The 25,121-nt window shown below is 40.4% G+C and overlaps 1 protein-coding gene across 3 annotated transcripts in view; it reads right to left on the reverse strand.

Annotated features, from left to right (window-relative positions):
- The window catches only part of LOC104563132 (potassium voltage-gated channel subfamily KQT member 1), a 505,426-nt gene that overhangs the window by 468,044 nt on the left and 12,261 nt on the right, over positions 1–25,121 (reverse strand). For all 3 annotated transcript variants that reach the window (XM_061988799.1, XM_061988797.1, XM_061988798.1), the window contains exon 3: positions 5,071–5,161. In XM_061988799.1, coding sequence (XP_061844783.1) covers positions 5,071–5,161 — 91 coding nt within the window. The remainder of the gene's footprint in view (positions 1–5,070; positions 5,162–25,121) is intronic.

Below are 25,121 nucleotides of genomic sequence, written 5' to 3' on the forward strand. Positions count from 1 at the left end.
AAAGCAGTCCCAGTTACTGCCCATAGTCCCAGAGCTGACCATAGCCATCCCTCATACTGCTCTTTTGGCTCAATATGCTGCTTATTTTTGCCTATTTATTCTGGTGAAGAATTTCTTTTAAAAGTAGCTGTTTCAATATTTATGGCATGAGATACTGGAAGAAAAACACAGAGACATCAGGCATGAGGACATGACAGACTTCTTCCAGAGGTCAGATACTTGGCACTTAGCGCAGCACATCAGGATCTGACAACAGGCCACCTAAGGTGACATGGTGGAAGTTTGTCACATACCACATGATCAGGATAAAAAGGCAGACAAATTCTGCTTTAAACAATTCAAGAAATTTTCTGGATCACACCCTGGTTCTTTCCTGGACTTTAATTCAGGATTTACTACTATTAATTAGGCAACTAAGAATGAAACACTATTGGATCTGCTGTTCAGATATAAAAGGAAAAATTAGCTGGGAATAAGAGATGGCAATGCTTTGGATCTAGCATCCCAGAAATGATGTAATTCAAGATGCTGAATGGAATATAGACCCTACACTTAAGAGGAGCAAACTTTCACTTATGCAGGGAACTGATAGCTGGGATCTCATGAGAGACAGCTCTAAAGGGTCAAATAACTCAGTATAGGTAGCAGGTCTTTAATGACAACCTCCTCCAAATGCAAGAAAGTGATGAAACTTGCTCTCCTGTTGTTAGCTTATCTCCCTTTACTTAGCACTCATTAGATTGCAACTAGAATACTGCACCTGTTTTTATCCAACACAAGAAAGATTTTGATAAAATGGAGCAAGTTCCACATAGAACCCTGAAGGTGGTCAGGGTGTTGTACTATATGCCCTGTGAGGAGAGGCTGAGGGAACTGGATTTGTTCAGCCTGGGGAATTGAATGTACGGGTGACGTCTCAAAAGGCTCTCCTTATATAGAAGGAGGTTGATGAGAAGATGGAAGCAGGTTCTTAACAGCAGTGCACAGAAGGAAGATGAAAGAAAACAGATCATGGCAGAAGGATGAAAGACAACAAACCAAAGTTGACCCATGGGAGGTTTATGCTGTGTATAAGGAAAACCTTCTTCACCATGAGGGATGTCTGACATTGGGATAAGTTGCCCTGAAAGACTACACAGTCTCCATTGTGGGAGGTATTCAAGACCTGATAGGATAATGTCCTGATCAACCTGGTCTGATTTCATCACTGACATTGTTTGAGGGCCAGAGGGAGAAAAGTAAGGGTTTAGAGCTTTTTTTACTTTAAATTCTATCAACTGCTTCTTCAGACCCATTTTTCCATTTAAACTACAAACACAGATTTGGAGGGTCTTCTTGATATTGTATTCTGTCCTTCCTATTCTCACATAGCTTGGCTGAATCGTAGTAGTTTTCACACTTCACAAAAAATTATCTTACACTATCCAGGTGTATTAAGAATGTTAAAAAAATAAATCTTTAAACAAAAGACTTTAGTAGTTTATCATACACTTGTAGTTACTTTTGTTACTTATGTGCCATATCATAGAATCATAGAAAGATAGGGGTTGGAAGGGACCTGTAGAGATCATCTAGTCCAACTACCCTGCAGAAGCAGGTCAACCTAGATCAGGTCACACAGGAATGCATCCAGGTGGGTTTTGAAGACCTTCAGAGAAGGAGACTCTAAACCCTCCCTGGGCAGCCTGTGCCACTACTCCCTCACTCTCACAGTAAAATAGTTTTGTCTTATGTTTAAATGTTACTTTTTGTGTTCCAGCTTCTTTCCATTACTTCTTGTCCTGTCACTAGATACAATAGAAAAAGTGATGCCCCAGACTCCTGACATCCACTATTTAGATATTTGTAAATATTAATGAGATTTCCCCATCTCTTATCTTAAGATAAGAGTCTTCTCTTATCCAGACTAAATAGTCCCATATTCCACAGTCTTCCTTCATAAGAAAGATGCTCTGATCCCCTGATCACCTTGGTAGCGCTCCGCTGGACTCTCTCCAGAAGTTCCCTGTCCCTCTTGAGCTCTGGGGTCCAGAACTGGACACTAGACTCCAGGTGAGGCCTTACCAGGGCAGAGTAGAGGGAAAATCTCCCCTCACCTGCTGGCCACACTCTTCTTGATGCATCCCAGGAGGACACTGACTTTCTTAGCCACGAGGGCACATTGCTGGCTCATACTCAAATTATTATCAATCAGGATTCCCAGGTCTCTGTCTGCAGAGCTGCTCTTCAGCAGTTCGATCCCCAGCCTGTACTGGTGCATGAGGCTGTTCCTCCTCAGATGCAGGACTCTGCACTTGTCCTTGTTGAACCTCATGAGATTTCTCTCTGCCCAACTCTCAAGCCGGTCGAGACCCCACTGAATGGCAGCACAGCCTCTGGGGAATCAGCCAGTCCTCTCAGTTTGGTATCATCAGCAAACTTGCTGAGGGTACACTCTGTCCCCTCATCCAGGTTGTTGATGAAGATGTTGAACAAGACTGGCCCCAGAACTGACCCCTGTGGAACTCCACTGGCCACATGCCTCCAACTCGATTCTGTGCCATTGATCACCACCCTCTAGGCTCTGTCATTCAGTCAGCTCTTGATCCACCTTATCATCCACTCATCCAATCCACACTCTCTGAGCTTTCTGATGAGGATGTTATGGGAGACAGTGTGAAAAGTCTTGCTAAAGTCGAGGTAGATGGCATCTGCTGCTCTCCCCTTTTGAAATTGATCCTTCTCAAAAGTTAATGTACCTCCATATAATGGAAAGTAGTTTTTCCAGAAGTGGGAAAAACCCCACAAGCATCACATACTAGTATTTATTTGCTACTGACAGGCTAACAGGTCTACACAAAGAATTACAGATTCCTTCAATGAGAAGAGGAAGAGGAAGAGGAAGAGGAAGAGGAAGAGGAAGAGGAAGAGGAAACAAGTTCATTTCATTTCGAACTTGATCCAATAGGTGCTTTGGTCCAATTTTGCTTCTCATCATACTGGCAGTCTCCAGTTTCTCAAACACTTTCAAGAATGGTAGGCAGAATACTTAAGCATGTGTTTTCATATTTTTGTGAGATAAACTTTGTCTGGTTATGTGAACAGTCAACCATGCTATGATGTAGATCAGAGTAATGAACTCCTACAGAGTAAAGAGAGCAATTAGTTCCCAGGCTTCTATAGAGTTAGTAATCTTCTGGGTAAAATGAGAGATGCAGTTTGAAATTTCTTCTGGTAAAGGTGGAGAGAAGTGCAGGAGTCTAACCATTTAGTTATCAGAAACAAACAGAAAAAGAGCTATTTTAATTAGCTCTAAAAGCAATCTTTCAAGTGTTATAATTGAAGTGAATGTATTTAAGAGCAAACTCTACGACTCTCAGTTTTAAGGAAAGTGACTTCTAGCCAAGCGGATCTACAGTAGACAGCAGAACAGCTGTCCTCTGTAATGGCCATTTCTAGGAAGAAAGCTCAGGAAACAGCAGGAAGGAAAATAAACTCAGTAGAGGTATCCTCCAGGGTAAGATTTTGACACAATATGGCAAAGAAATAGTTCCAGCACTGCCCCTGATGACGCATAATTCAATTTTCAGATAATATCACTTAAAAATAGCTAGGAATGCTACATGAGTACTATGTGACACACCACTGTCTTCATCTAGTTATTTTTTGTCCAGCAATATGTGTCTGCACATGTACATACAATCTACACAAAAATAATCAGCTAAGTATTGAATCTTTGCCAGTATTACTGTTTCAGGTGGTGGTTATAGTGACCTATAATCACTCTGCAACCTTCAATGAGTATGAGAAGTGTATATATGATAGGTAGAATACTGCACTTTGTTTGGCACCCAATATAGCCTAAAAGCCAAACAACATTTGTTACAGGATTAACATTAATCCAAACACAAAAATAACTCAGGGAACCTAGTGGTGGTTTAGCAAATTGCACACAAAAACTGCATATACTAATGTAGTCTAAGCTGTAGGAAAACAAGTAAATAACTGATTATATTTTCAAACCAGATGGAAAACCAAAATCCATCAAACTAAAATTCACTACTTAGCAAGAAGAAATTATAAGAATACTGAGATTATCACACATGGGGATCAAAGTGGCTAAAATACTGTGAGCAACTCTTTAAAAGTTATTTACTCCATTTTATCAAGGATGTTTCATTTTTATTCTTATCACTTTACAGGTGAAGAAAAGCAGGGGGAACAGAGAAAGAACATTGTCTAGAGTATTTATGCAAATTATATGCACTTTTATTTCCCAGCTACTTCAAATAAACACTTGAAATTATTGTATGCATGTTGCAACTGTTTATAAATGGCTGTTGGATGTGATTTCACATTTTTAAGGGACTTTATAGCTCAGGACTGGTAACACAGTTCAAATACAATTCAACTGTAAATTAGCCAGTCCATTCAGTGATTAAAAAATTATTCGCTGGCTACTGTGAAAACAATAAGATATCTTTATATAACTCCAAGCGAGTAGATTTTTCTATCCCAATACCTGTTCATTAAATTACTACTTAAGATCCTAATATCAAGAAAAGGATATCAAATAAGACACACAGTCTTTATGGTTTTGCAAAATAACAAGTACGAAACTTAATATGTGATAGATCTTCCTTATTGTTATATATATTGGCATACTAGTCTGACAAATTACCCCAAAGATTCAGATACTTTTGAAGAGTGTGGTTCTTAGACTTTTTTTTACCTTAAGACTGAAAAGAGATATGTTTTAAAAATATATTCCTGCCTACAGAATATCCTCTTACACACTACGTAAGACCAATGAACACCAGTTGTCCACAAGAGTTAGAGTACAGTTTCATACTTTATGAAGGGCAAGTATATAAAAACTGTAAAGCCACCAAGTACCATCTTAGTTTACAGATTTAGAAAATAATCATCTCCTTTAAAAAGTGACAATACTTTAATGAAAGCAGGTAATATTTTAAATGTTTTGATAGTATGCTTTACAGGAGGATTTTTAACAGTTATGTACTTTATTTACCTAAAGAAATTTAGATTTAGCCAAACTGAATTGAGTCTTTACCAAAGAAATTCACTTACCATCCAGAAAAGGATTCCAGTGGCAAGTTCAGAATAATGCTCTATAGTAGATAGTACACTGAATATTAAACAAATCAGCACCAAGAGAAACCTGTAAAAAGAAAACAGTGTTTAATGACTTATGAAATTGAACTGTAAATTTAGGTCTAGTTTTAGTTTTCACCTATGTAACTTTTTTCATTACAAGTACTTTGTGTTTAATCATTCTTCCTGTTCAAGTGAATATCATCTTTTCGTATTCAAGAGCTTTAGAGAAACATGGAATAAAAATGGCAGACAGGCTGAATACTGTTAAATCAATAGCTAAAACTCATGTTATCAAGTATCATTTCCTATAGAAGCTTATCATAGTGAATGTTTCACATTTCACTGATTGCTATATAACATATGTGCTGCAGTAGAAAGCTGTCACAATTGAGAATACATTAAATAAAGCACAATTAGACATATGACTGGAGTGAGGAACAGTAACTTTGATGAAAAATGTTCCATTAAATGCATTCCAGAAAACATACATAAATACAGAAGAAGCATACATAAATACAGAAGAAGTAGCTACTACTACAGTATTTCTAATATCACCATTTACATCAAGAAACAAAACCTTGAAATCTCAAAATATATACTCTCATCCCCCAAAATAGTTTAAAAAAGCAAAATTAAACAGTAGTGAGAATTGGAAAGCAAAATGTGCAATCAAAACTTAGTTGATTAAATGCTTAAATGGTGTCAGAATACCCATTACTTTGACGAGTGCAATGTCTTGGTCATCTTTCCATCTCTGGTATCATGCTAAAAATTTAAGCAACTGGTGAAAATAAGTTATGTATGAGGAACTCTGATGGTCAGATCAGAAAGACTGACTCCTGATATGCTTGCAGTACAGTTTTCAATATCTCTTAAGGTCATGCAGAAAACAAGAGGAAAATAAGAAAACTGAAATTTCTTCCACTAATAGCCAGGAACATTCCCTCTTGTTTACCAGCTCATCCAGCTGTCATTTCCTCTGATTCCATGCCAAGAGGCTGTATCTCAACTCCTAAACTCCCAAACCAGCAATTAAAACCTTAAGTCCTGCATGGTACGGGACATTTTTTCAATGAGGAACCTTTCTGAAGTTAAACACTACTGACAAGGCTAGTTCAAGAACTTCAAAGCAAATTAGAGACTAACAGTTCTGGTGATTCTATTGTTAAAACTGAGAATTCGGCAAGCAGATATAAAGATGCTAATTGCACTTACTGTGCTTTTGGTGACTTTTTTTTTTTTTAACATGAAAAATATAGCAGGAAAAGCTTATCAGGAAGGACAAAAAGACAAATTCCTTAGTAGTCTATCCAGAGACTTGCCTTGGTCAACATTTTTATCAATGCTCCAGAAGAGGAGATGAAATGTATTTTATCAGGTCCACACACAACACCAAATCAGAGGTTTAGCTAATAAACCTGATGGCAGAGCCACTGGTTAGAGGTACCTGGACAGGCTAAGGAACAAGTCTACAGGAATCCCATGAAGTTCAAAATGAACAAATGTCAAGTCCTTCACATGATATGGGGTATGCCCAAACCCACATCAGCTTAAGACTATTCATATCTTGTGCTGCATTCCCTATATCCCTGCCAGCATGTGAAGATAGTGATGGTTCCCTTTTGCTAGACTTCACCTGGGGTGGTGCACATAGATGAGGCCCCAGGGTATAGCCCACAGGTGACAGACAGGAGGGAGCTTGGCAGAGGGCAAGAGTAGCATGAGGACAACCCTGATTCATCATGAGCAGAGGCAGGCACCACCACCCTAATGGTGGAGGAAGCCCTCTTGCTACCATCCACCATGTGCCTCTCTTGCCCCAAAGTCCTGTATGTCTTCCAGTCATCTCACTGTTCTCTTCACCTCTTTGTACTCCAAAGGTTGTCATTTTGAAAATATAACACAGCACTTGCTCACAGACTGCTATGCAACTGATTGACAGGATCAGTCGTCTCTTTCTATGTCAGAAAGGTGTCAGAGTAGGACAGTCCTGTCTATGATATGTCTAGAACCCCACATTTTTTATGTCATCTCCTATATGTTTTCATACTTCTCTGTGATTGGTTCGTTGTTAATTTTTGGAAACCATCATACCCACATGATGGAAAGGAAGGGAGGAAGGGGAAAGGGAAAAGAGAGAAAAAGAGTGAGAAAGAGAGAGATAGAGAGAGAGAAAGACACATATTTGTATATACATATGTTTCTAAATATAGATATAGATATTCATAGTATATGGACTATAGAATTGTTATGGGTTGACCTTGGCTAGCTGCAAGTGACTCAGGCACTCTCTCACTCCTCCTCCTTGATAGGTGAAGGGGATAAAATAAGATGAGATTAAAAGTGTCTTGGGTCAAGATAAGGTGTCCTGGTTTAGGCCCATCAGGGAACAAAGACCACGATTAGCCTCAAGTACCGAAGAGGCTGAGAATTGCTCAAGGGCAGGGAGAGCTTAATTGCAGCTTAAGGTTCAGACCAGGCCAAAACAGACCAGGTCACTCGGTTTGGGGAAGAAAACAGAAAAATAATTTAATGCAACATCAACTAAAACATGCCCCCAAAAACCCAAAACATAACCAAAACGAAACAACACAGAGTAATACATCAATGAAGAGTCCAACCAGCCTTTTTAAGAACACCTTCTTGCCACACCTCCCCTCTTCCCGGGCTCTGAGCCCTGATCCCGGGGTTTTTACCTTGTCCCCCCCTGAACAGTTCGGGGGGGCAGGCAGTGGTCTACTGCTTCTCCTTCCTTCCTCCTTCTCTGGCTGAAGGGTCCGCGTGGTCGCCTCCATCTTGTATCACTCTTACACCTCCTGCCCCGCATTTCAAATTCCCGTCCCCTAAATAGTGATGGCAGATGCGCCAGATTGGCCCAGCCGGGCCGGAGGTGGGTGTGAACCCAGGAGCCGGGGGAGAGTCCACAAACTCTTTACCGGGTCTTCACTGCAACCCGCTCCCCCTGTTATTAAGCCAAAAGCTGCTCCTTGCTAAACCAGAAAATAAGGACAGGGAGATCACTTACCAATTACTGTCACAGACAAAACAGATACAACTTAGGGAATATTAAATTATTGTCAGTTAAAATAGATTCAGATAGTGAGAAACATAGAAAACTAAAACATTTCCCCCTCACCTTCCTTTCCCAGGTTCAAGCCCTTTTCTTCATTCCTAGCTCTCTATCTCCTTCTCTCACACACACCCCCAGTGACACAGGGGAATGGGGAGTATGGGATTGAGGTTACTCCATAACACTTTGTCTCTTCCCCTCTTTCCTCATACTGTTCCTTTGCTTCAGTGTAGGCCCTTCCAAGGACTGCAGTCCTTCAGGATAAATCTGCTTCAGTATGGGCTCTCCAGGGCCTGAAGGGGAAGCTCTGCTCTGGAATCTGGAGCACCTTCTCCCTCTCCTCTGTTTCTGTCACCTCAGTGCTCACAGGGCTATTTCTCACTCCTTTTTTTCCCCTCTCACCTATTCTGTTGTTTTGACCTTTCCTAAAATGTTTTCCCAGAGACACCCCTCCTGAGTCTGTGAGGCCCTGTGGCAGGCCAGTTGGAGCTGAATGGCACCAGCTATGTCCTCATAGAGGTCGCTCCTGCAGCCTCCACTGCCAGCGTGGGATACCAAAGGTGATACAACAATACAGAATATGGAATCTAGAACATAGAAGATAAATGTGAATACATGTATAAATATATATACTAAGGAGAATACAAATCATAAAATTGTAGAATAGGTAGGGGTTTGGAAGGGACTTTTAGATATCATCTAGTCCAACCCCTCTTCAGAAGCAGGTCCACCTAGATCAGGTTGCACAGGAACACGTTCTGATGGGTTTTGAAGACTTCCAGGGAAGGAGACTTCATAATCTCCCTGGGCAACCTGTGCCAGTGCTCTGTCCCCCTCACAGTAAAATAGTTTTTCTTAGATTTGCATGGAACTTTTTGTGTTCCAGCTTCATCCCATTACCCCTTGTCCTGTCACTAGATACAAATGGGCATTACTCATAGGTGCTCTTATGTATATAGATATATACACTATAGAGTATATCTATTTATATCTCTGTATACACATATGGATGTCAGGGAGCAGTGAGAGCAAGGTTTCTGCATTAAAATCTGGCAGCAGTACAGGTAAAGTCATCTACTAACTCACCGGAATGCAGATTTGCACTACCTAAGAGAGATCAAGATGATGAGAGCAGTCAGCTCTATTAGCCCTTCAGCGACATGTCACACAAGCTGAGGTAGAAACGCAGGTCCAGGGTCCATTCAAAAAGCCCAGGCAAGAACAAGGGATATGACTGTAACATAGGTCTAAAGGTCTGTCCAAGAGACAGAAGACTGGAGACGAAGCTACCTACAACTTAGATTCAGGTTTAGCGCTTGCAAAAAATTACTTGTGTACAGAAACACTCAGAATACATTTCCCTCAGATGAAGAGTAGACTGAGCCAATATAGTTTATGCAGCACATTCAAACCATGACTAGAAACAGGAAAAACAGGAGAATATTTTCAAGAGCCCTTCAGCTTTCTTTTTCCTTTTGTAGCAATGTGTCAGATTTTTAGACTGCCTCAGGATTCCCAGGAACACTGAAGAGAGGATAACAAACAGTGAAAACTGTCGTGGTTTGACATGATACCCTTTTCTGGTAAGAGGGAAGGGGCTGTAAAGATGCCTCCTGTAAAAAGTTGCTCGCAACTCTCCCCAGCTCTGAGCCGGACCCACTGCTGGGGCTGAGCCAATTAGATGCCTCCACAATCACTTTTTAAGAAGAAGCCAGAAGAGGAGGTTTCTTCCTCCATCTTCCTCCATCTTCTTTCCTTCTTCTGCCCTTTCTTCTTCTGGCTGGTGGTGGCACAAGGAGTAGGAACAGTGAGAGAAACAACCATGCGGACTCCAAGGTCAGTGATGAAAGAGAGGAGGAAGTGTGCTGGAGCAGAGACTCCCCTGCATTGTACAGAGAGGACTGGTGAAGCTGAGATTTATTTTCATTTCTTTAAAGACCCCTCATTAGTGGTAGAGACTCATTTTGATAATGAGCCCACATCAGGGGCAGAGACTCATGTTGCTAAAGCTGGCCCTGGACCAGGGGCAGCAATTCACTTAATTAAAGGCCTCGAGCCAGGGACAGTGACTATGGCCGGAGGAGGCCGTGTCCTGTGGGAGGGACCCAACCACTTTACTGCAGACCCCGAGCCAGGGGCAGTGATTATCTTCTTTAAAACTATGGCCGGAGCAGGCCGTGTCCCAAGGAAGGGACCCAATATCCACACCTGTAACTGTGGGGAGGAACCCACGACAAAGCAGCTCATTAAACTTATGCCCAGAAAAGGCCTTTTCCTGAGAAAGGGACCCTGCAACTGTAGAAACTGCAACCGTGGTGAAGAATCCATGCCAGAGATATTCACCAAGGACTGCGTCCCGTGTGAGGGACCCTGTATCGGCAGAAGCCGCAGCTGCTGGGAACAACCCACATCAGAGAAGTTCATTAAGGACTGTGTCCCAGGGGAGGAACCCCGTGTTGGAGCAGGGGAAGAATGCCAGGAGTCATTCTCATCTGAGAAGACAGAGCCCATCTGTGAGAGACTGACCACATCCCCCATTCCCTGCCCCCCTGAGCCGTTGAGGAGGCAGGAGGTAGAGATACCAGGAGCAGTGAGCTGGGCCCGGGAAGAAAGGAGGGATGGGAGAGGGAGATCTTAAAGTGCTGGTTGTAATTTTCTCATCATCCTACTCCCTTTTTGCTTTTATTCTGTTCTGTTTCTTGTAGAATAAACTTTCCTCCTTTCCTCTCTAAGTCGAGTACTGGAGTCTGTTTTGCCCAGAACTGTAATTGGCGGTGTGCCCTCCTTGCCCTTGTCTCAATCCACAACAACCTTGCTTGTCTTTTTACTTCCATTTTGCTGGGGCCTCCACCATCCTAACGAGGGTGGAGGTGAATGGGGACACTGAGAGAGAGACTGTTATGATGCTGCTGTGCTAGCTGGGCCAAACCATGACAAAACAATTTCCATTCCGATAGCTGCTGTACTTGGTACAGTCATTCAGACACTGCATGTCAACTGCATGTATGTTCCCTAGCACAGGCAAAGAGAGACGGTTCTTTCTCAGCTGCCACACAGACAACAGGTGACTTTTTTTAAGCCTAAAATTGGGCTATTAAAGATATTTGTTAAATCCTGCTTCCGTTCATATATCTCTGGAAGGGCTCTGTCATTATTATCCACACGTGGAGATTTGGGAACATTTGGGCCACCATTAATAACTGAAATTCCTAAGCAGTAGTATTAGTCAGAGCTTGACATGTACAATTGTCTCTGAATCAACTTTGCATTTCTTCAGTGTTTACCTATCCTGATCCACACTATTAAGACTGACCTTTAACATGCATTATTCAAGTTCCTAGTCAACTGACTAGTGTTTTTTAGCAGTACATATGGACAGTACCTAACAATACTATGCAGCTACACTAACTCAGATGTCCTTAACAAAGAATTACAGTGCTATGCTTTACTGTATGGTGTCATAACTTTAATCTTTATAAATAATAAGATTTTTTTCTTACTCTTCTCTAGCTTCTCAGCAGAACACATTCATAAAGCTACATAATTAATATAGGACATTTTGTAAACTCATTAAAAAAAAACAGATAAGATTCTGCAATTCAGTGATTATCAGAATAAGAGCATTAATATCTAAAGTCAAAGGAAAAGTATTATGCAAGAGAAATTGAAGCAAACAAGCTTCTTATCAGAAAAGTTAAGTTAAAATAAATTAATTATTATAAGAAAATCCCCACCTTTTTGTATTATTATGTCTTGAAACCAATACAAAGCTCAAATTCGGCATATGACACATTAATAAAATTGAAGAATCAATCATTACATGAAGCAAAACTACACATCTGCAGAATATGGATGAGTCTTTAGTTCATCAATATCAAGTAGCTAATTTTGTGCATTTTTAGTTATTATTCCAGTGTTTCTCAAATCATTCAAGCATAGCCAATAGATTGAGGAAAGTGAGTTCTCTCCTCTGCCCAGCACCAGCTGGGCTTAGGCTCCTTAGTAACTAAAGGCAGGGACACCAGGAAGCAACTCTGGCAGAGGGTCCCCATGATGGAGCCAGGCCTGGAGCACATGACCTATATGGGAAGGATAACAGCATTTTCCATGATGCAGGAGCAGCCTTTCTCTCTGGCAAGGAAAATGGCCCACAGGAACAGTCCCAAGGAGAGGACCCCTCAGCCCATCTGTCCCCTGCCCTTCCACAGCAAGGCAACCTCCACTCCATAATTTCACTTTGGGTAGAACCAAATATGTCCCTCCCCTTGGGGCGGGGACCAAGCCATTCATGAAATCATAATGGTTGCCTCATGCCACCAGCAATCTCACTGAAGCCATTTCCAGGCTGTTTACAAGAAGGACTTCCAGTGCTAGTGGGAGACTGCGACATGAATCTTTATGCCCTTTCCTGCTCAGGAAGGATTTCTAGTTAGCTACAAGTCAAATAGGATGATCATGGAGGAGGAAGAAGGTTACATAGAGGAGGAGCAAGGTGGGGAAAACCACAGGGGACAAACAAGCTTGCCTCTTCCATGCTGCAGCAGACCTAAAGCCCATCCAAGACAACTCACCCCAAGACAAGCTGATGGTTTTGGATGGAGCATAAAATGTCACCATGGCTGAGGTCACCCCCCAGAAAAGAAGCGAAGGATGACCCTGCAAGGTGGTCATCACCTCTCCTCCCCACCAGCTTAGGTTCAGCTCTATGTGGAAGCTCATCATGGTTCAATCAATATCTACCCACAAGGCTGAGCATACTGTGCAGCAGCAGCAAAGGTCCCTCTGATGGTTCTTGTCTGCTTCCAAACCTGGTACAGGGATGTCACCTAGACAACAACTATTACTCCTACTCCTCTTTCATTCCTTTAGGGGACATTCAGAATGGACAATGCACCTAACATTGGCCTTGGATAATCACTGGAAATCATAATTATCTCACCTGGTTTCCTTTCCCACCATTTCTAGATAATTTCTCCATTTCTCTTCATCACTTCATGACAAGTCAATTTCTTTAACACTCTCCATCTACATAGGTTTCTGACAACTATTTGCACTTCAAAAAGTTTTCTACCAGTTATTTATAATTACTGTTTAGTTACTGAAGAGTTAATCAAAGAACACATACTTTATAGTTATTGTTTTCCACAAAGCAGAACATGAAATCTACACAGGGCAACTCTCCATAATGCCTATCTCAGGAATTTTTATGACTAGATTCTGTTCTTAAGTTATTTTTTTAACTATTTCTGCCAGCTACAGGTGTGAAAATAATTTATTCGAACTCTTAGTCTCCCTTTAAACCTTATTTAGCTGATAGGTAGCAAATGATTCATCTCTATGTATGCTGAAACAGTAGCTGCCTTGGTGATAGTTTACACTGGCAGCCCAGGCACTTCATGTTTAAGTTTATTTACTTCAAAAATGATTAAGGCCATAGCTTTGTGGAAATCAGTGATTTGCAACAGAATGGAAAAGGATCTTACAGATAGATCTATTTTTTAAATTCTTCTGGTGATGAGTTTGCCTGAGTGAACTGTGAGCTCTGCTGGGACAAGAACTGCTATCCGCCATTCTGTATTTTGTTCCAAGTATTACTGTTAAAGTACCTTTTCAGATGCCTTTAGGTATGTGTAGTAACATAATACTGTAACATAGTAACTAAAAAGAAGATAGCACTAACACTTGTCAAAAGTTTGGGGTTTCTACAGAAGTAAAGGACTATCCAGTAAAAATGATTGGATCGACAAAACCTAGGGATTCAGGAACGGAATGCTTTAAAATCTGATGTGCAATTTCACTATGTATGCTACAGAAATTTGGAAGTAGTAATAAAAATGTTATTCTTTCCATCTTTGTAAATCAAAATACACAAGAAATTAGAACACCAATGTTTATTAAGATGCTCAAAAGTAACTATCTTTGGTACTTTTTTGTTTTAACCATCTTAATAAACAGTTTAAATTGTTTTAATATCTTAATCTAGATTCTTTATTTCAATAAAGATTAAAAATTATTCTTAAAATCATTAGTCCTATCTTTCAGAATTCCCTGATTCAAGACTGTTCTGCCTGTGACTGCAGGCTTCTAGACAGATTGTTTGAGTGTTGTCCTGGGAGGTCAAATATATGAGTATGAATCTCCTCAGGTCTCAGAAGGGTGTTAATCACAAGCACATGCTACAGCTCCTAAGCAGGAACAGCGGCAGCTAGTCATTCGCATCAAGTAGAAAGACTGGGCCAAACATAGGGTAATTACTCTAGACATTTAGTTGTAAAAATGCAGCTTCAGATTAAAAAAATCTATTCTTACTCAGGCATGATCGCTATTCAGAGTTGCTGGTTGTATCTCAAGGGTCTGACAGCTTCATCTATTGATAGAATTAATAAATAAATTGAAACGATTTTGTATTGATTTCCAAATGAGAACTTGAAATTTCTGAAAACTGCTCAAAGGAAACTAAGACACTTAAAGAAGCAAGTTTTTTGAAGTTTCTCTCAGAGCCCTAAAAGGGCAAAAATTTTCTGTATGCCTTCAGTAAACCTCTCCGGATGCCAAGCTGCTCTCTTGTTCTCTTGAACCCTGTTCCTGAGTATGCCCTGCATTGGCCTTGTCTTAGCTGAACACCAGTAGGTAAAGGCCTAAGATCCAAGCAGCACTGTGTAAAAGAACAAGCCAAACCTATGCTGCCAAGAGTAAGACAGAAGGAGGCAATGAGGAATCATGCCTACTGAAAATTAAAATCTGATTCTCTGAGTCCCTCATGTTCAGGAAGCTGTTTCATAACTTTTTATGGTGTTAACAAAGAAAAATATGTTTTCTGTGGGAATCTTAATGATTTCTAGTTCTTTTTTAATGGCAAATGCCTAGGGCTTAAATGTCCTTAGAAAAACTAAGACTGAAAAGGAAAAAAAGATACAGACCACACAGTGCTTTTAGCACAAGACAAATATTAGCCATTACCCAATCCTGCTACTTCTGTCACTTTAATATATGCAAGCTGCCGAGAATATTATTCATCAATTTGACTTGCAGCTTCAAATATTTATTACTTTGTAAGTGATGGTATAAAGATCATAATAAAACTAATGTATAGCTTTAATGAGCTGCTACACTGACCAAAGATTAGGCAACCAGCAGAGGGGGCAAAAGCCTCACTTTCTCCAGCAGTATTACTAGAGAGAGATACTTCAAAAAAAGAAAACCAAGGCAAAGCGCTACGAAGAGACACTGAAACATAAGCCAGCCTTTTTCAAAAGGAAAAGAGGAAGCTTACAAGCTAAGCATATTGCCACTCCCCAACACCAGAAGAGTCTAGGCACGGGAATATGCAAATTAGCAGCCTTTTCTTAGCACAGTGGCACTTCTTTCCATGAAACGAAAATGTGGATATAGATGTAAAGTAAACACGGTTATAGGAACCTTCTTTTTCTTCTTAGATGTAATAGAGGAGGACCTCATTAGCACTGCATTCTATGGAGAGGACTGGTGAAGCTGAGATTTATTTTCATTACTTTAAAGATCCTACATCAGCGGCAGAGAGTCATTTTGATAATGACCCGGACCAGGGGCAGAGACTCATTTTGCTAAACCTGGCCCCAGACCAGGGGCAGCGATTCACTTAATTAAAGGTCCCTACCCAGGGACAGTGACTATGGCTGGAGCAGGCCATGTCCTGTGGAAGGGACTCAATATCCACAGATGTAACTGTAGGGAGGAACCCACGACAAAGCAGCTCATTAAACTTATGCCCAGAAAAGGCCTTATCCCGAGAAAGGGACCCTATAACTGCAATCATGGCAAAGAATCCATGCCAGAGATAATCACTAAGCACTGTGTCCTGTGAGGGACTCTGTATTGGCAGAAGCAGCAGCTGCTGGGAACAACCCATATCAGAGAAGTTCGTTAAGGACTGTATCCTGGGGGAGGAACCCTGTGTTGGAGCAGGGGAAGTATGCCAGGAGTCATTCTCATCTGAGAAGACAGAAGCGGCAGAGCCCTTCTGTGAGAGACTGACCACATCCCCCATTCCCTGCCCCCCTGAGCCATTGACTTGGGAGGAGGTAGAGATATCGGGAGCAGTGAGCTGGGCCCGGGAAGAAAGGAGGGATGGGGGAGGAAGATCTTAAAATGCTGGTTGTAATTCTCTCATCACCCTACTCCCTTTTTGCTTTTATTCCGTTCTGTTTCTTGTAGAATAAACTTTCCTACTTTCCTCTCTAAGTCGAGTACTGGAGTCTGTTTTGCCCAGAACCGTAATTGGCAGTGTGCCCTCCTTACCCTTGTCTTAATCAACAACAACCTGACTTATCATTTTACTCCCATTTTGCTGTGGCCTCCTAACGAGGGTGGGGGTTAATGGGACCACCGAGCGAGAGACTGTCGTGGTTCTTCCTTGCTTGCAGGGCCAAACCACGACAACAATCCTCAAGTCAATAATAATGGGAATGCAGGAATGTTAGTAGTCCTCAACCACATTGAACAGCTCAAACATACATTTACCAAGCACTTCTTGAAATTTGTCTGTTGGTTCTCATCTTTTTTGTGAGACTGATGTTCTACTTTTACCATTGTTACAGATCTTATTTCTAGGCAACATGCCTGTATAAATCTATAGAAACCTTCCTTTGAATACAGCCCCTTAGTTTCTTCCACATCCCAGCCATTTCAGTTACCTCCTTTGTCATCTTTTACTGCCCTCACTCATAGTAAATAGAAAGTCAGGGGTAATTCACATTCTACCTTTTGTCTATCAAGATACTTAGGATGACAGTGCACTTTACACCTTTTCTCCTTTTCCACTCTAAGTTAAGAAAAGAGGAAAACTGGATATTCTTAGATTTCCTGCAGATACTATCACTACATCTTCAATCACATCTCCTAATAGGCCTCAGGAAAATATATTTTTTTTAAAAAATAAGGGAACTAAATTTGTAAACCTGAAAACAGAGATTTACAAAAATAGGTTTAAAGAAAAATGAAAAAAGGTGGTGCAAAGCGCCAAGAATAAGAATGTATAAGGGAGGACAATTGGTGCCACTTGTTTACTAAGGGACATTGAACTGTCCACTGGCAGCTAATACAGCCTGAAAGTTTTGTAACTTCCAGGTAATTGTTTCTTCCCTCCTGTATTTATGTGCAGAGACTCTCTTTTTATGCAACCCTTTACAATTAAAAAAATTTAAAAAATATAAGCCATCATGCAGATACAAGAGGGAAAAGCTTTACACAGCAATATTATGGAGGCCTGTATAAAAATCCTGCTTCTTTAGCTGCCACTGGATTAAGGCATTTCTAAAATAGGTTGTAGACCACAGCAAGAGTGGTTTTTTTCTTCACATACATACAAAACCTAAGTGACTGCAGCACATCTATTTCTTGGTGTGAATTAGGGAACATATTACCAGCAAATGACCCAGACTGCTAAAAATCATTTTGCTACTTTCTGTATTGGTAAGAGAAAGCACAAATCCCGTAATCTAACTCTGTTGTGACAATATTGCATGACTGCTAACATGTAATTATCCATTCAAATTGCTAATATTTTGGGAAGTCTGATCCAGACAAATATGTTACAAATCAAGCCAGACTAAAAATTAAGAGTGGGAGTCAGATAGAAGAAAGCAGATGGGGACTGTTCAGATCTCAGATTGTTGTGATGAGAAAAGAGGTAAAAAGAAAAGGAAGAGATATGCCAGTTCTAGTTTTTGTAACCTGTTTACAATGATCTGCTTATACATAAGAAGAGAGTTCCTATCATGATGAATTTCCATTCAGAAATATCATTTCATGCATTTTACAGCCTTCTAAGCATGAAGCATACACTTAGTCAAAGCACCAGAGTGCTGTATTTTCCCCTATATGAAGGGAGAGTATTTCATGGCAAAGGGCTGTGATGGAGGATTACAGAGAGGGAAGCTATTGTAAAATGTTCATGGCTATAACCAAAAAGCATCAAGCTGTCAATTAAGGTTTTGTTCACTTTATAATTTCTTGTGTTTCTGTCATTTTATGTTGGGGTTTTTTTTAATTTTCTGTTCATGGTGTATTTTCTCATCTCATTTCTTTGCATTTCTTGCAGCCAAAATAGCTATTCTCTATATAGACAGTGAATTTTGGACACCATTATAGACACCAAACAGAAGACAATAGGAAACTGTTTTGCAAGTAATACCTGCAAATTTTTTGCTATAACCACAAACAATCATAATTTCTAAAGTTCAAGATTATAGGATAAACAATTAAATCTAGTAAATAATAACATAATTTGATATCTTTAACTTTTTATTCAGAATAAAAAAGAATCAGAAACACTTAACTTGGAGGGTTCTTTATCTTACTTTCAAGGTTTTAGAGTGATTTTTTTTAAAAAAGATTATCTAGAATTAAATTTAACTAGTTCTATTGTTAATATAATATTAATACTAGGAATCAGTACACTAAGAAATATGTAAAACAAATTCAGACTTTTTTCTTGAATATCAAGATTAAAAAGGTAAGAATCCCAAAACAAAATCATTGAAAGTGTTATTAGTTGTAATCAATTTATATGATGAACACAAATGTACAAGTATATCAAAATAAAGTTAATCTTCTTACTAGCCAAGGAAAAGGTATCTTGAGAACTAGAATTTATAATTTCCTGTACCTGAATGTCAATTTTCACGCTCATGAGAGCTCATACTCAAATTAAATGCTGTGTATTTTTACATACCATAAAAAAGAAAAGTGATAATTAGCTGTTGCCTCCCAGACATTAAACAACGCAGCAGTTCTGTTCTCAAGTTTCTCTTTAACACCCAGCATCTCCTTCTATAGCTCCTGCAGCTGTATCCTGCTCTATACCTTTCCTACCACCACCTGACCACCACATTTCTTGCACTCTATATTCCTTGTGTTGTTCCACAGAACCATACAGAGCTACAAATCAGGTCGCAGGAATAGCTGGCAAACTAGAGCAACAGAGAAGGCCAAAGGAGTCCACAAGACTAGGTATTGATATGGAATACAAGCGTTCTCCTTGCTCTTTGTAAAGTGAGATTCTAATTCAGCACTCAGATAACAGCAGGATGATTTATGTGAGCTCAGTAGTACTAGCTAGATAAAAGCAGGATGCAACCTCAAAAATAATCCCAAACTGTACGGAAATTAATATTTTCAGCAACAGTGCATTACATTTCAGTTATTGCATTACATTCATGTCCATTACATTTCAGTTATCACTGGGAAATAGTATACAAGATTATCTACATTGTATTCTTTCCATGAATAACAGGAAGAAATATTCAACATGTTCAGCAGGCATATACAGCATTAGTAATTACATAGAAGATACAGAATATAGAAACAATGCTAATCTTTTTCTTATGTGTATAACCCCAGTAAAAAGCTTTGTCTTTCCAGTAGTATCTATCAGCTGAAAGTAGTGAACAAAAAAAGACTCTTAGTCCTACTGCTCAAGCGTGCATTTAACATGATAATTTTCTGTTGACTTCCTTCAGGCTCTGTGACAGTCTTATACTATCCAATTTTGAGTCCCAGAAGATGGGTGCAAGGGATGCCTCGAACCAAGGCCTTCCCAATACCATGAGCTCCTTTTAGATCACAACTCCAGAAAATGCTGGAAACCCCACTACCAATGCTTTACATTTCAAACACATCTGTTCTTCCTTTTTCCAAATAATCCCTATCAGAAGACCTAGACCTCAGACACTCCAAGAAACTTCATATACAGACTATCGTCTCCATGAGGACAGAAAAGCCTGCTGAAGTCATTGGGAATGGCAAGTACCTAATTACTCACAACCAACAAGAAAGTAAAACTTCCCATTCTTTACTTGACATGTTTAGAAATTTAACTTGAAACAGATAAGAGACAGTTCCTGGTATCAGCCAGAGTCAGACAATCTGAAGATGTCAGAAAAAAACAAGACCATTTTTAAGTAGATGTAAAATCTACTCAAATCTACAAAAACCAAAATGGTACTGTTCCAGACAGTGATCTTACAGTATGTAATTTCCCTTTCCCTTAACACGGTTAGCAGTTCATGAGTGGAGACAGTCTCATTGTGAAGAAGCTGGACACCCCTCGCACTGGATACTGTGTCCTGGAAAGTAAGGCAGAAAAGGAGTGGAGCTGAGACCCTTGAGGTGCCATCCAGGACCCATGGTTTACATAGTGACCCCACAAACAGGTTTCAGTCATTGCTACTGATGCTCCTGTCATTGCTGTGAAGTCATTTATACTCAGTGCACACCACAAGCCGTTGGAAAGAAGCCATGGGGCTGAGCTGGGTGAGTGTGGGGCATCTGTGTCATGACAAAAGTGCTAGAGACAAGTAGTAGAAACAAAGGTCAAATCCTTCCTGCACCCCAAGGAAATCCACTCCCATAGAGACAAACAATTGTCATACAGTGGAACAATGTTTACTCTCTCTCTGATATCTTTAAATCAGCAGCCAGAGCCAGAACATACTGCCTTCATATTATTTAAGGCTACTGCCTCTGCCATTGGGCCATGCACCAGAATGTAGGTCAATTTTGCCAAGTCTAACCTTAAAGCTAAATGGCTTAATTAATTGCCAATTGATTTGCATAATCCAACAAGCTGCAGTTCTGTTGCCTGCTAGGCAATCAGGAAAATTCTTTGTGTATTGCTCCTAACAGCCTCTGAGATGTAAACATAGCTCTAACCAATGACCTTTTTAAACAACCGGAGAAAAAGCCATGTGTAAGTGCCAAATACCCGATAAAGAACAGAACAATAGTTGAATATGTGGTCCCACAGGCAAACTTTAAGCCAGACTCACCACTAAATACCACTGTTTTTTCTTTAGGTCTCACTTCATGTTTTGGTTTGAGTAATGAGCTGTTCTTCAAAATGCAATGGTAAAGTCTACCTGTGTTTACTTGTCAACAGGTGATAAATAGATCCTAGATTTCTCTAAGTATTTCTGATTACATTTCTGGGATACTTCTAGATAGGGTAAGCAAATGTGTATGAGATTAATATTGTTGTATTAAGATTGAAAGTATTTTAAGCAGGTCATATAGCAACTTCCCTTTCCCCACCCGATGCTAAATTGTCTTTCTCTTGTTCCCTGCTATCCATATTTTTTCCTACAAAGGGCACTTCTCTCTGCTGCAAGAGGGTAAAAACAGGTTGTGATTGTTTCCTTGCTTGAAAGTAGTTATTTACACCAACAGAGAACAGTCTCACTTGTTGGCAGATGTTCAGTTCCTAAAGGGAAGCAGCTGATAATGAGGAGATATAAATAATTATCATCTAATACAGATGGTCAGTTCCTCCTATCCTAAAAGAACAGAGGTGCTGCTTTCTAGTAGTTTGTATTCCTCTTTGAGTTTTTCTGTGATTCTCGAATATAAGCCACAGTTTGAGCTATTACTTAAGCAAATATTGTTTTCTTTTTCTACTATATGGTTGCCAAAACCAGAGTTATTTCCTCCCAAAACACCTGGCTTTCTTTTCCTTCAATTTTTTACTGTTCAGAAGACAGAAACATATCCCCAATCACATATTTGCAGAATTTTCCTAGCTAGAGAAAAGAAAAAGAAAGTTTCACTTATCAGAGAAAAGAGGATTATCTGAGAATTTCTTATTTGGCTTTGGATCCCCACTTAACACATTTCACACCAACAGGAGAGGAATGTGTCATGCTTTCTGAAGAGAGGTGTGCCTAATGCATTCTAAATTTTAGTATTTCTTGATTTCTCCTAAATTCCTTAATCCTTTTGCATGCAAAAAAAGCCAACCCTACTTTTTCATCAACGTTCTTAAACAATCATTCTTAAATCTGTTTCAACTGTTAACAAATTGAAATAGGTGGTACTGATACATTGCACAGTTAATCAGCTGAGGTTAAAGGTTAATGAGTGGTTGTGAACTTCCTAAACATTGTTTCATTTTGGAGAGTAGCTAGGGTGATTGTAAACATGTTTCTGTTGCTATTGTAGTCACTGACAAATTCTGTTTAACAGATTAATTTGTCATGTGCATACTCTACTAAAGCATACAAACACTTGGAACTAGTAAATTAACTACAACACTGAGAGCAAAATTATACCAAGTACTTTATTAAGGGTGAACACTTTCAAGGTCGTGCTACGATAATCTTATTTTCCGTGGAAAACAAGCCTAATGAAAGCTCTTAAAGGAGAAGTATTAAACATTCCTCCTTTTAAGTCGTGCATCGAATAATGCCATTTCAAGCAAAGACCATCTGAGCATGTGTTCTTTTCTATCTGCTCCAGATAAGTGTCCTTGAAGTGTTGATATACGAGATGTTGTGGGAATATTATGTCCTGAATAACAAAAAAGATACATGTGACAAGGGGTCAGACTTTTAAACTAGTAGACAGAGATATACTCCTTGGCAATCAAATCCAAAATAGTAGCTTTGTTGCCTTTTGTTCCGGACTAATTTAATTAGCTTTGCAAATTAAGTAATAGTAAAAGAAAATCAACAAAAATTATTAGAACAAAAGCTACTGAAACCTGTACACTGTAGCGTTTAGATGCCTTCATCATAGTTCACTGATGTTTTTAACACAATCAGTCTTTCCCCTGCTGTGTTCCTTTCTGAAACCTAAGCTGCTATGGCTTGCTTCATTATATGAAAGTCCTTCCACTAGATAACCGCAAATAGATTGTGTATATCTCCAGTTTAAATTATAGAATCGTGGAATCATTACGATTGGAAAAGACCTTTAAGATCATCAAATCTGTCCACTAACCTTACACTGCCAGGCCCTTCACTAAACTAAACCATGTCCCTTAGCCCCTTATATCTGTGTCTTTTTAATATCTCTAGGGATGGCGAGTCTACCACCTCCATGGGCAACAACCCTCTTGGTGAACAAGTTCTTCCTACTGTCCAATCTAAACCTCCCCTGGTGCAACTTGAACCCTTTTCCTCGTATTCTGTCATTCTGTGCTCCAGTACCTCAATGTCTTTCTTGTAGTGAGGGGTCCAGTATTCAAGGTGAGGCTTCAATGTCCATATAAGTCCTCATATCATAGAATCATACAATGGTAGGGGTTGGAAGGGACCTCTAAAGATCACCTAATCCAATCTCCCCCTGCCAAAGAAGGTCCACCTAGATCAGGTCACTCAGGAACATGTCCAGGAGGATTTTGAAAACCTCCAGAGGAAGAGACTCCAAAACCTCCCTGAGCAGCTTGTACCAAGGCTCTCTCACCCTTACAGCAAATAGTTTTTTTCTTATGTTTAATTGGAACTTTTTGTGCTACAGCTTTTGTCCATTACACTTTGTTCTATCACTGGACACTACAGAAAAAAAGTGTTGCCCATCCACTTGACACACACTTTTCAAATACTTGTACATATTAATAAGGTCCCCCTTCAGTTTCCTCCAGGATGAACAGTCCCAGGTCTCACAGCCTTTCCTCATAAGGAAGATGCTCCAGTCCCCTGAGCATCTTGGTACACCTGTGCTGGACTCTATCCAGAAGTTTCCTGCCCCTCTTGAGCTGGGGAGCCCAGAACTGGACATAGGACTCCAGATAAGGCCTCACCAGGGCAGAGTAGAAGGGGGAGAAGAACCTCCCTTGATCTGCCAGACACAAGTGGTGCATCCTAGAATGCCATTGGCCTTCTGGGCTCATGGTTAGTTTGTTATTAGCCAGGACTCCCAGGTCTCTCTCTGCAGAGTTGCTCTCCAGCAGGTCAATCTCCAGCCTGTACTGGTGCATGGGGTTGTTCCTTCCCAAGTGCAGGACTCTGTACTTGTCCTTGCTGCACCTCATGAGGTCCCTCTCTGCCCATCTCTCAAGCCAGTCTAGATCCCGCTGAATGGCAGCACAGCCTTCTGGGAATCAGCCAGTCCTCCCAGTTTGGCATCATCAGTGAACGTGCTGAGGATACACTCTCCCCTCATCCAGGTCCTTGATGAAGATGTTGAACAACATTGGCCCCAGAATCAATCCCTGAGGAGCCCCACTGGCCACAGGCCTCCAACTTGACTGTGTTGATCACCACCCTCTGGGTTTTGTCATTCAGCCAGCTCTCGATCCACCTCATCATCCACTCATCCAACCCACACTGCCTAAGCTTTTTGATGAGGATGTTATGAGAGACAGTGTCAAAAGCCTTGCTGAAGTCCACAGCTCTCCCTTCATCTAGCCAGCCAGTTATGCTCTCATAGAAAGCTCTCAGGTTAGTCAAACAAGATTTCCCCTTGGTTAATCCATGTCAAGTCTCCATGATAACAGTCTTTTCCTTCGTGCGTTTTGAGATGGTATCCGAGGAGAGCTGTTCCATTACCTTTCCAGGGAAAGAAGTGAGTCTGACTGGACTGTAATTTCCTGGGTCCTTCTTGCTTTTTTTGAAGGCTGGAGTGACATTGGTCTTTCTCCAGTCCTCCACAATCTTCCAAAAATGATGGAGAGTGACTTAGCAATAACAGCAGCCAGCTCCCTCAGCACTCATGAATGCATCCCCTCAGGTCCCACAAATTTATAGGTGTTAAGATTAACGCACAGGTCTCTAAACTCATTCTTATTCACCAGTTCTCCAGACTATGATATTATCCTTCAGAGTCTGGGCCTCCTGAGGACCAGTCTTGACAGTGGACTGAGGCAAAGAACGCATTCAGTAGTTCTGCCTTTTCTGCATCCTTTGTCACTAGGACATCTTCTTAGTTCATGAGTGGGTACCCATTTTCCCCAATCTACCTTCTGATGCCAGTGTATTTGAAAAAACCTTTCTTCTTTTACTTTACTTCCTTCTCCATATTTAATTACAAAAGGGCTTGGCCTTTCTGTTTCTTCCCTGCGTACTCTGGTGATACTCTTATACTCTTCCCAAGCAACTAGGCATTTTTTCCACCTCACACAGATTTCTTTCTTCTCCTTGAATAGCTCCAGTATGGTTTTTTCATCCATGTAGGCCTTTTGCCTCCTTTTCCTGATTTTCTA

Source organism: Colius striatus, chromosome 1 (assembly GCF_028858725.1).
Source record: "Colius striatus isolate bColStr4 chromosome 1, bColStr4.1.hap1, whole genome shotgun sequence".
Taxonomy (NCBI): Eukaryota; Metazoa; Chordata; class Aves; order Coliiformes; family Coliidae; genus Colius; species Colius striatus.